Raw genomic sequence first — 12,829 nt, 5'->3', positions numbered from 1 at the left:
CATCAAATCTGGCCCTCTTTGAAAAAAGTTTGGACACCCCTGGACTAGAGAATGAAGGTTATGAGTGGTGGGTGAAGCTGCTACTTAGGGAGGCAAGATCCCCAGCCTGTGGCCCTTCCCATACTCCACCCAGGTCCTTTTCCATCCCATTGTCTTCCTCTTCTCTCTGCTCACTCATTCCAGCCAAATCCTTGACCACAAAGGTAGCAAATGACATATGAAAAAAACACTTTTCTAAATTGTCTAAATAAACTAGAGCATGTTTTCCACTTCCAAGGTAGACAAATAACTTGAGTGGAGACATCACATAATTAAAGAGAGAGGAATTATTTATCTTACCCTAATTGTGGCTCTTTGAGATGTGGCGTCCGTATGTATGACACTCCAGGTGTATATACAGCACATGTGATAGTCCTTGGCCAGCAATGTCTATTAGGGCCATATCTGCATCCTGCATACCCTCGCTTCTCAGGGCAAAAGGAGCAGAAAATGGCCAGCTGGCCCTCAATTCCCTCAGGTGGTGGCAGATTCTGTGCCAGCAAGGAAGGTGGGTAGGGTGTATTTTTCTTCAGTTACAGACTAACACAGCTACCCCTCTGAAACTACGAAAGGAGGTGAGTGGTTGGAACCTATGTAGAGACTGCAGAGCCGCTCTCCCCGGGTGATGAGCAGATGGCAATACCTCTACAAAAGACTAGTAGTAGCAATCACATTATCCCTGGGGGGGATTTTGTGCCACTGCGTGTGTGGAGAATTTGCTTCCCTGCAGCAAAATGGCTTTCTAACAGGGCTGGTGCAAAAGCAGTCATGTACCCCTCCTTAACAGCCCAGGCACCTGGAGCAGTTGGCAGTGAGGTAAATCACTGCAGGGCTGGAGACACCCCAGCAACGGGCAACCTAAGCTAGTGAACGAGCGGCCCTCCTTCACCTCAGTGGGCCGCAAGACTGTCGTAATCAAGACGGTCTCCTGGAATAGGGTAGTTTAGCTAAATACACTTAACGTACCAAGAATTTGTGGGATGCGCTCAATGAACCGTAGCAAGTCTTTAATTGGATGCAGAGGGGACACCTGGCTCTCACAATGTTGTGTGCAGTCAGCATGCACCCCACTTCATGTGCCTTACTTTGTGGCATTTTTGTAATAGTAAAAGGAAAAAAACTAAGCAGCCAAAAGCCAGCAGAATCTGGGAACCCTGTGAATGGGCAACAGTAAACCAACTGTCTCATGGGCCACGTATAGAACCCAATTGGGCACATGTGCCCAGCTGGGCCACAGGTTGCCCTGAGCTAGGATCGGCTGCTAGTCCCAGGTGGGCTGGAGAGCACAGGACTGCCTCTTCCCCTGCAAGCATTGGCTGGGGTTGTGTCAGACCCATGCCAGAAACCTCCCCCAGATGAATGATGCGCCACAGCCTCCCATTTCCTACTACAATCACTCTGTACTGTGGGGAGAGCTGTTCCACCATCTCCCACACCTCTGGACCTCCCATAACCAGAAATCCCTTCCAAGCCCCCCTGTTCATCCAGAACCCCTCCAAGCCCTCCATCCCACTGAACCTCAACCTCTGCTTTGCAGCCCTCCTACATCAACCCTCTGCCTCAGGACCTTCCCCCTCCCCCACTACCTGACTCCTCACCCTGATGAGCCTCACCCCCTGCACTCTCATATCCAGGGCTCCATGCCACTATTCCCCAGATAGCTGCACACAGACTCCCACCCACCAAGTCCCACTCTCCCAACACCCAGACCCTGCTGCTGAGCCCCAACCAATGAGGGCAAGAGGGGACAGAGCAGGGGCAGAACTTGAAAGAGGTGGAGTGGCGGCAGAGAGGTGATTGCCCCAGGGATGGCCCTGATACCAATGCTACACACCAGTGCCATAGATTCCATGAGGCATGAAAATAAATTTCTTAGATACTGTCTTACCACAACCTGTCCCCCTTGAGGGGGGGCCTTAAGGTGAGGGCTTACAATACAGTACCTGTAAGAAATTTAAGTATGGGGGGGGGAAATCAGGGCAGAGGTGTGAGTGGGGGTGCAGGAGAGAAGGCAGGGGGCTGGGAGTGTGAGTTCAAAGCCGGAGCATATGAGGGTGAAGGATTCCCAACAGGGGGCTTAGGGCAGGATAAGTGCAGCGGGGGGCAGGGGGGAAGCTACAGCTGCACATAATGGGGTCCATGTGAGTTGCTTTTCCTGCTTTCTGCAACTAGGGAGTGAAGGGAAAGTGCAGAGCCTCTTGCATTCCTTTGGCTCCCAGCTGTCCCGGGGAAGGGCAGAGAAGGAACCCAGCAGGCTCAGCAATTTCCCCTCACTCCCTAGTCTCAGGAAACAGGAAAATCAACCAGTATGTGCAGCTGCAGGGCCCCCCTGCCCCCAAAATGGTGGTGGTGAAGGAGGGGACTCAGGGCTGGGGCAATCCTGGAGGGGCACATTCCCAGCCAACCCCTCTAATCTGCCTGGCTGCAAGGCACAGCAGCCTGGAGGAAGCAGGGCTGGGAGCACCCCTCCTCCTCCTGCAACCTACTGCCCCAGCTAGCTGGCTTCTTGCTTTGCCAGAAAAAAGTGCCAGTCTAGACGTGGATCTTTCAGAAAATAAATAAAGCCTTTTTCAAAAGATCCCTTATCCCTCTTAAAATAAGGGATCTTTCAGAAAAGGCTTTATTTTCCAAGAGATCTGCATCTAGGCTGGTGCTTTTTTTCCAGCAAAGCTCCGAGCCGGAAAAAAGCAGCAGCCCCGCTTCATTTGCAATTGCGATAGGTCTAATTTGCATCCCTTTTACGAAAAAGGGATGCAGTCTAGACACAGCCTAGCTGTTTTGCTGACCAAAAACTTTTTTGGAGTTCCTACCCAATGAACTGCAGAGCAAAACCAACCAGTATGCATCAGGCCCCCCTGTTCACTTGCATAATAGCAGCAGCAGAGAAGTGTTTTGATGAGAAACAGGAGCCCTGACATTTACCAAAGAACCAGTCCTTGCTGGGCCATTTTTAAATGACTGCTGGAAGGCAGAAACAGCTTGTTTGCCCAGGTCTGAGTAGTCTCACTGGTTTATCGGAAAGAAAAGCTTAAACCTTCACGAGGAAAAGCTCTTGTTTAGAAAACAATATTGCTCAGTGCCATGCCTTTCACCAACTCACAACAAACATTCTGAATACCCAGTACAGAAGGCGTGAACTACTTAATGTTGTTTAGCCTATGGGATTTTTGGTCACCCACAAGCCAAACACCTGCTAAACAAATAACTGGAAAAAAGTTCATCTAAACTGAAAATAAGAGAGTAAGTACAGATAAAAACTGTTAAAAAAAGACAGGTTCTGAACACAGTGCTACAGCTCTGTTCCAATTTTTTGCTATGGGTGGGTGGGTGCGGAAACCTGTATGCCCTCCATAGGGGATGAACAGGGCAAAGGTATGGATGCACTGGATAGTGCTGGTCAGAAGATTGTGATCTTAGGTGCGTGAGATGTATGCACACACATGGAAGTGGAAGACATGTAGATAAGCACTTGCAGAAGGAAAAAAAAATGTAGTGGCTGCAAGGCAATATTTTGCATTTGCAGGCTCCCCCTTCCCCCCCCCCCCCATCTTCCAAAGTACTTTACAAATTACATCACCGCTGAAATCAAGGTAACTGGGGGCTGAAAGGTGACCGGCAAATACTAGACTGTTCCTACATAAAAGTAGGACATCTGGCTTGAGGACAATGGCAAAAGTGCTTTGACATCTTAAAAGCTCTGCGGAGAAAGACAAGTCAATTGTTTTGGCCTTACATGTAAATAGGAATCTGCATGAGGTTAGACAGCACACATGGGTTAATTCCCCTCAGTTCCTTCTTTACTAGCCTAGTAGTCCTCATTGACTAGAGTGCAGTGGAGGAGAGGGGGGATAGGTTGTAGAGTGCCCACTAGGAAACATCTTGAACAGTAGTTACTGCACAAGGCGCTGTGCCTCTGCATTTTAAATGTAGGAAGAACCTGGTGACTTACTACATTTAAAATGCAGAACTTCACAATACAGGTGTGCTCAGTTGCAGCTCAAGCCGGCTCCTGGAGCTACCCCTGCTATGGCTCTGCAGAGCGGTCCTTATCGATTAATTGTGTAGTAAATACAAATTGTGTCAATTATATGATTAACTGCAATTTCACATCCTTAGCTTGTGCTGATTGACCTTGTGGTGTAACATGAGGAGACACAGCATGTGTGTAGTCCCCACAGATACTGCTACCAAAGTCCTCTGATCAGAAGATCAAGGACTCAAGCACAGCTATAGTGGAGCAGATACAGAGACACTATTCAAAGAAGCAGCAGAAGATCTTTTCTCATCTACTGGAAGGTTTTAATGAAGATGTTCAGTCCCCCATCCAGGCACAGGAGAGCCTTCTCAGTACAGAAGAGTTTAGATAATGGAATGTGCTTCATCTCCCCCTTTTAAGAAAGTTTTCATTAATGGCAAGCAGAAAAGCATTGAACCACCATTAGCCAACATTAATATTGCTTAAAAAACAACAATATTAGCTGACAATTTCACTGCCCAAAATACAAGTGCTAGATTTCTAGTTAGTTGCCCATCTGCTTCCAAAAGTTAATTAAAAGCAATCCTTACATTTCAACTTGCTTCATATTTCTAGCCTTTATAAAAGTAATTAGGGAGGTTAAGCTATACTTAAGCTTTGGATAAAAACATTGCATTTTAATCCACTGAAAGCTAGTTTAGTAACAAGGCACCCCAGTACAAAAGCCAGTTTTCCAGTGTTACATAAAAGCATGTATTTAAGTACTGATCTTCAATTATATTTATATGAAGGAAGCAGTTGAAAAATGTAACTAGTTAGTTACATGGTACAGTATACCAGCTATTTTGTCATAGGTCCCAAACAGAAATTAATACTTTATAAATACCCAAAACTGTTGTATGGGGGCTATAAAATTAAACTTTGATATGAGTTAACCAAATCCAGATAAGGACTACATTTTCAAGACATCTGCATTTTTAGAGACAGTGAAGTAAAAAGGATTCTTTGAGGGTGGATAACACACTGGAAGTTTACAGGGCCCCCTTCCTGGAATTTTGACTTTTAATTCATTTTAACTACCCAATTTATTGTGTATCAGTGACCATCAAATTGGCTACAATAGCTTATGGCTGCAGCTGTAGTGCCCTGTGCAGGAGGCACCTAGCCATCTACCTCAGATTTGTTAACTACTTGAAGTAATTATATTCACTTTCAAGATGGAACAGGTGATAGTGATCATTAAGAATGGGATCCATGAAGGGACTTTGGTATTGCAGTGCTGAGCATCATAGCACCTACTATCAGATGGCTTGGACAATCACAGGACTGCAATTGCCAAAACTGAGTTAGGCCTGCAGGCTATCTACACAACAAATGGGGAAGAGATAGGCATCTTAGAATACAATCTACAAAAAAACCCAGCATACTAGGCCAGGAGTGCCTAAGATAACCAGGGGCAGATGCTGTCAAGATAACCCTACTCCTCCCACAGAGAGACACCTGACTCCAGCGAGGTGCCTCAGTTTAGCAATTCACAAATGGGAGTCAACTGCCTTGAGGGAACTTAGGAACCTAAGTGTCTTTTGTAGTAATAGGGCTGAGGGAAGTGAATGACAGATTGCACTATCACTACCAGCAAGAATCAGGCTCTTTCCATCTACTGGAGTAGGGCCTGCCCATAAGTAAACAAAAACCCTTTTTCCTCTGCTTTGTGATTCAGTTTGGGGCTTAAGAAAGCAGTGCACAGGCCCACAGCCAGAAACTTAAGCAACTAGGAACTTGTGCCCTGAATGATTTTAGGTGCAAACAAGGTTCATACTAGAGCCTCAGTTAGGACTGAAGTGCCTAAATAATGCTTTTCACTAATCCAAGTAGGTTGAAGCCACATTTAATGAAACAAGATTTAAGTTAATCATGTTAGAATTAATTTGATCAAGTATGAACTTTAATACTATAAAAGACTAAGTTACGAGCTTTGAGTGGGCAGAAGTGGACGAGCCAGAAGTGCAAGTAAGTTTGAAGGACCTTTCATAGGTCTAAACCAGCAAAGCCAGAAACAGGTGCCTGAGTACAAGGTTTATGAACAGCTGTGAAAAGTATTAGACAACAAACTGTTTAGAACTATTACACATATACATTGAGCATAGTCATGTTTTGTATTAGTTAAACCAAAGAAGCCAGGGACTGTTAGACTACCACTAGTTGAAGGTTCTAAGTGGTCTATTAGGATAGATCAATGCATTCCTGTATGTCAGAATTTTAATAATTCAAGATATACTCTCACAGGAATTCCTTATACCAACTAGCTGATGATCTGAAATATTTTGCTTTGCAGTCTTTTGGTTAGCAGAAGTTTATTCCTGTTTCACATCACCCTTTAACTTCCTTTTCATGCGTGAGTAAGGGCTGAGTGTATCATCCATCACAAAGTCATACAGCACTTTGATCCAGGAGTTATATTGTGGAAGATTATCATAGTATTCAGCTGCAATTTTTTTCACCTAAGAGGACAAAAATAAAATTGAGTCATAAATGTAGGCCTTATGTTGTGAGTTTCAAACTTAAAAATTAAATGGATTTTAATAACCCTGTTTTTAAAATGCTAATTTTATCCATCCAATGTGATGAATGTTTTAATACCTATTATAGGCAGACTTGCAAAACTGTTTTAATGCCCAAGGCCAGATTACAGAGAAGGCCTTTAAATCCTCAAACTAGAGTTCTGTGCTGGGGCCAATCAGTGAGAGAGGCCTTTCTACCCTGGCCAGAGCTAGCAGGAAAACTGCCAGCACAGCAGGTCTGGCTCCTAGGTGGGGAGACCATGGTGTTGCACATACAATTCATTCCACTCAGGAGTGTGAAAAATTAAAAGGAACGCTGGCCCAAAAGTTATATACTCAGGATAGGAAGGAGACCAGTCACATTTACGACCAAAACTCCCATTGAGAGGTCATAAAGGTAGTCTCCGAGTTACATTGCGACTATGCTGTTCGTAAGCATGGGTTGTGTTTGTAACTCAATGGGGTCCGAGTTACCAACATTTCAAGTTATGGCCAAGTGTTTAGTCCATAACTCGTTCGGAACGCGAGGAAAGGCTGTACTAGAGAGCGATTTGCATTAAGTATTCCAAAGGGATTTATGTCATGCAGCTGAAAATGCAGCAATATTAAAGTTGCAACTGGCTTATAGGAATGTAAAATACTAAAGAAATTGTGTAACAAGATTGAAGACAGATTTACCTATGATGATTACATGAAGGATTTCTCAGATTCTATTGTAGAACATAGGAATTAAGCCTTGCTAAACAGCTGTAATTTTATCTCCATGTGTGGAACTGGTGCTGACTAGGGATGTGAAAGGTTAACAGATAAGCAACATCCTAAAAAGGTGATGCTTAATGGTTCTGATAACTGCTTAACTGGTATCCAGGGAGGGCTGCAGCAGCTCCACACCTGCCATGGACAGAGTGCTGTTCCCAGCCTGGATCCTGCTTAGTGAGTTAGCCGAATACTTAACTGGTTAACCAGGATTTTATATCTCTAGAGTTGACAAAAACAATGGCAATAAATACTAACTACTAGTTTGGCCACCTCAACTGGAGAATTTTCAGAGTAGCTCCAGAGTGCTGCATTTGTGGCAATGTGAAGTCAGCATCATGCAAATTTAAAAAAAAAAAAAAACCACCACCACACACTTAATGTGTTGGTCGTAAGAGGTTCAAGAATTTGAAAGGTTCCCAAATGTTAACCCGAGGTAAACAAGTTGTTTTTGCTTGTTAATAGAAAACTTTTTTTTAAGAAATGGTCAAATTAAAATGCAGGGCTGGTTTTTTTTTGTTTTTTTTTTTTTAATGTTGTTTCAGTCTTGCCCCCCCACCCATTTTTGTAGTCGTATTCTAACTTACACTTCACTTCTACTGCTGCATGGGAAACTCAAAGGAACCAAAGGTGTACTACTTTGAGTGAAACTAATGCAGTATGCAAAATGCTGTCAAGTACTACCCAGCAGGCAAATAGGAAAGAACAGGACTGTCCTCCCCCATCCAGCCTTGCAGTTAGAAGTAACATAGCATAGAGCACTATGATACTAGACAATTATTTCATATAGTTTTAAGTCTACAGTGTCCAACTTCGACCAAAACTAAAAGCCACAGATACAAGTGCCAGTTTACCATCAGCTTTATATACTCTTGAAAGGGTACTTACCAGTGGAAGGTTCTTGCCAGGAATATTGGGAAAATCATGATGTTCATTGTGATAGCCAACATTAAAAGTGAGCAAATTAAGTGGCCCATAATAGGAGTAAGTCTCATGTCCCTTTAAGAACATATAATGTTCAGCTATGAAGTGTCCCGAAATTGGGTGCAAGCCTAATCCAAGTACTGATCCTGCAAGCATGTAGAAAACTGATTTAATTCCCAAGTAGTAATACATTACAACATCAAATGAGATCTGAGCCAACAAGTTGATGATTTCCATTTGAGAAATTGGTTTGGGATTGATGCAGAGAGGTCGAATAGCATAGAAAAAGGGCTGAAGAACAATCCATATGAACTTCCTAAAAGGAGTACAGAAAAACCACCCTTCAAAGTCAGTAGGAATGTCCACATCAATTCCATCACCTCCTAGATAGCGATGATGATCCATGTGATATCTCTTGAAGGATATGGAGTATGGGAGGCCAATAGGGAAATTGGCAAATATTCCAAACCACCGATTCCACATAGCTCTGCAGTTGCCAAATGCACTATTGTGAGAGATCTCATGAATAGCCAGAGTCATTGAGTGACTGATGCAGCTGCCAAAAATATAAGCCCAGAACATAACCCATTTCCAGTCCAAGTCTTTAACTAAATAAAATGCAATCAACTGTGCAAGAACCATCAATATAACCACCCAGATCAAGTTGTAATCTGGCTTCATTAATGCTTTTATCTCTGGATGTTTAGCTGTGATGGAGAAAATAAAAATAGTTAAAATGAAAGAAATGTTACAAGTAAACTTTAGTAGAGCCAAAGTTCTCAGCTACAGAAACAAGATCTTACTACTACTCCAAAGTGAATTCTATTAAGAAATATGAGTTCTCTCAACTCAGTCTTCTTACATTTTTGGCAATTCAAGTACATTAGTAGTGTGCATGTACATGTTGTAAGTTGTTAGTAGAATGCTGTAGGCATGTGAGCATGCCTGATTGAGCAAGATGGAGAAGTGCTACTGTAATTTAGGGGCACTTATTTTCATCTAGAAACCCAAAGATTATTAATACTTGCATGTACTTCAACAGTGTATTACAGATTTAAAATTAATCATACATCCAGAGAGACAAATATACCTTTTTAGGGATAAAAAAATTAAAGACAACTGCACACTGATCTTGTGCAGACACAAAAATTCAGCTTTTTATGAATTGTCATTTCTACTTCATAAATTAAGCTTCTGAAAGTAGTGATGTAAAGTTTTGATTATTTGACTAATCGAAGAGCCAATGCAATTTGCGTTGACTAGTCGATGCAGGCACTTCTGCCTCTGAAGTGTAGCAACAGCCCTGTGGTTCAAAGGCGAAAGCACTGTAGGGAGCACAGGGCCAGCTTGGCACTTAAGTCCACAGGTCCCATGCAGCATTTCAAATGGAGCCTGGGGTCAGCTGGATAGTATCCAACTCATCCCAGGCTCCACGCGGCACTGCCCTTTTGAAACGCTGCATGCAGCCTGGGCCATCTGGGGTCTGCCGCTTTCTGAGAGACAGCCAGTGGGAGGGGAGGGGGAAACTAGTCAACTACCCAATAAGCATCTGCTTATCAGATAGTCAACTAGTCACTCACATCTCTATCTGAAAGCACTGCTAGGTATATTACTATCCCTTCAAGACAGAATACAAGAAGCATTTTTAAAAGTCTCAGAGAGGTAGTCCCGTTAGTCTGTAAATTAAAAAAAAAAAAGTTAGTCCTGTGGCACCTCAGACTAAAATTGAGGTCTCACTATAATTATTGTGTACACACACATATGAACGAATCATGAGCTTTACTGGGCAAAACCCAAGGTCATCTGAGGTGGATTTTGCCCACAAAAGATCATGATACTTTATTTATATATGTTAGTTGCTAGGGTGCCACAGGACTACTACTTTTTACAAGTACTGGGGAGGGTAAAATGCTAAGATTTATCACTGTTGCCAGATATTAAATATTTCCGTTCAGAGTCTAAAACAGCTTGTACCATAGGTATACCTGAACAGGGAAGATGGCTTGGGAGGCTGTAACAAAATCCAAACTGCAGAAGGCTAACAGCCTATGTAATCATGGGAGAGGAGACAATGTGGTCAAAAAATCTGATGCAATTCTCAAGACTTAGTATTATCTTCCCAGAATAGACAGCCTCAACTAATAAAAATTATCCTCATTCCAAGAGTGATGTGGAAGGAGTCGATTGTGTAGAGGTGTAAACTACATTTAATTTAGGTCAAGTATTTATTTTGCACACATCAGGGGTTTCATGCTCACTAATGTTTAAAAGCAACCAGTCTTAGGAAAATGAGAACAATCCCCACCCATCTCATCAGTTAGAAGTAAACCCACCATGTAATGCTTATTCCAGGGCTTGGCATTCCCCCCCTCCACGCCAAAAGGTCAGGCTCTCTTTTTTTACACACACACACACACACACACACACACACACACACACACACACACACACACACACACACACACACACACACACACACACACACACACACACACACACACACACACACACACACACACACACACACACCCTTGTGCACTATAATGCAGCCCTGCTTCAAACATCACTACATGAACAGTACAAGGGAACGTTTAGTGCACACCAGCAGGGTCCTTATGAACAAACACACCCAGACCACACCACCTAGTGCACTTTAAACGTCTGACCCCAGTAGTTTACATTACTGTTCTGTCTAGATAAGCACTCAGATACACGTGCTCATTGCTGGTGTTAACTGATAAAACACACCAATAAAAAGGCACTGACGAGTTCATCCAGTAAAAGCTGAAAGTCAGAAATCTATTTAAGTCTCCCGTGGACTTTCCCTAAGTACGCCATGCACCCTTCCTCGAGCAGGGCATAAACTTGGTTTTGGCAATAGTGTAGTACTGTCACCATCTCTTTTCCTACTACCCCAGGAGTGCTATCGGTTTCCTAACTACTCACATAATGACTATACTACGCAGTACACAAAGAAAACGCAGCCTCCTCCACGATTTCCATCTCAAACGGCTCTTCTCCCAGTAAAATCAGAATACAAAACTCGCTCCCCTTCCAGAGCCTCTCTCCTGCTCCCCAGGCAATTTTAGTGATAAATATTCTTGAGACGTTTCTGGAAACCACCCTCCCTCCGGCGTGTGTTAGATAGACAGGGGCCATCAACCGCAGGGAGTTGACTTGAGGGAGACGTGACAGCTCGGCCAGTGTCTGACCCACATGACAACCCCCCTCGCCCCGGCCACGCGAAGTGACTCGTAGGCTGGGGAGCCTCCCCGCGCCCGGAGGGCAGATCTGCCTCTGGACAGTCCAGAAACGCCTCATTCCGGGGCTCTGTTCTCGGGCCGCCGAGCTAGGCGTCTCGCCCCTCAACCCTCCCCAGGCAGAGGGGAAGCGCCGAGCGTAACCGCGCTGCCGCCCGTGCGCAGGGAGAAGCAGCGTCGCGTGGGCCATGGATGGGGTGGGCCCTTCGCGGTGCCTCAAGAGCTCGGCCTCCGACCCTGGCTCGAGGGGCCGGCCCGTTTGTCCATCTCCCCCGCCGGCTCCCCTCTCGCCTCGGCAGCCATTTTACAAGGCTCGCCGGCGAGCCCCGAAACGGGCCCTCTCGCAGCTAGGGGGGGGGGAGGGGAGGGGAGGGGGAAGACACCCACGCGGCCTCCACAAACGCCACTTCCCGCGGACAGAGCTGTTCCCTGCCAGGCGGTACCGCTCCTCCTCCCCACCCCCACCCCCGTCAGGCTGCCAGCGGATACGGCGAGAAGGCCGCCGGCTCCCTGCTGCCGAACGGGCAGAGCCCCCGGCCCTGACAGGGACCCGGCTGGGGAAACAGAAGCGCCGCCTGCAGGGCAACCCAGCCCCTCGCGCACCTAGGATTTCCTTCCGGCGATCGGCGTGGGGCTGGTCCGTGTAAACCCACTCAAAGTCCTCGCGAGCAACAGTGTTCCCCATCGCTGCCGCGCCCTGCCCGCTGCCGCACCGCTCTCCAGTCGCGGAACGTGGCTGTGACGCTCCCCCTTCATAGAGAGTGGCGGTGCCTCGCCGGCTCCGCCCCCGCCGCAGCTGAATGGCCGCTGGGATTGATGACAGCCCGGCCACCCAGTGATAGTCCCCGTTCCCCCTTCGTCCGACGAATATTTAACAAGATCGTAAATGCTTAAATAGCGGCGCCCGTCCCTAATATCCGGGGGCCTCCAGGGCTGGGTAACAAGTGACATAGGCGGCGGCAGGACCGGACCGTTAGGCAGTTGGCTGGGGCAGGGTAGTTCGGCGCCGTGGCCGTGTCTGCTGGCCCCTGTCACTCGCCCGGCCGGGCGCGGGATAGCGAGGGGCTCCGAGCAGCGGCGTGGGGTGGGTAAGGTAGAATTGTCGCTTTTTATAGAGGCTGATATTTGGGGCTTTGTCTTATATGGGCGCCTATTACGCCCCACCCCGTCAGGCCTTTTTCCTGGCTGGTCACCCTGCCCCGCGCTGCGCAGGCGGGAAGCGGGGCTGCGATAGTCCCAGCCGTGCTGCGTGGCTTTATTAGCCTGAGGCAGGACAACGCCAGTGCTGCTTCTACCCAAACTCTGTCCGCAGT

General features: G+C 46.0%; 1 protein-coding gene across 2 annotated transcripts; it reads right to left on the bottom strand.

The window, feature by feature from the left end:
* Positions 1–6,227: 6,227 nt before the first annotated feature.
* On the bottom strand, positions 6,228–12,290 carry DEGS1 (delta 4-desaturase, sphingolipid 1). 2 transcript variants are annotated; one of them, XM_006133418.5, is made up of 3 exons: positions 12,120–12,290; positions 8,221–8,963; positions 6,228–6,516 (listed from the first exon to the last, which is right to left on the bottom strand). In XM_006133418.5, the coding sequence occupies exons 1-3, from the start codon at positions 12,199–12,201 to the stop codon at positions 6,370–6,372; spliced, it is 972 nt and encodes a 323-aa protein (XP_006133480.2). In that variant the 5' UTR covers positions 12,202–12,290; the 3' UTR covers positions 6,228–6,369. The 2 variants fall into 2 exon arrangements, with proteins under 2 accessions (XP_006133480.2, XP_006133482.2); XM_006133420.5 differs by lacking the exon at positions 12,120–12,290 and adding an exon at positions 11,203–11,869.
* Between the last annotated feature and the right edge of the window lie 539 nt (positions 12,291–12,829).

Source organism: Pelodiscus sinensis, chromosome 3 (genome assembly GCF_052426305.1).
Source record: "Pelodiscus sinensis isolate ZL-2025 chromosome 3, ASM5242630v1, whole genome shotgun sequence".
Taxonomy (NCBI): domain Eukaryota; kingdom Metazoa; phylum Chordata; order Testudines; family Trionychidae; genus Pelodiscus; species Pelodiscus sinensis.
The sequence above is the reverse complement of the archived record's forward strand: the minus strand, read 5'-3'. Positions and strand labels throughout refer to the sequence as shown.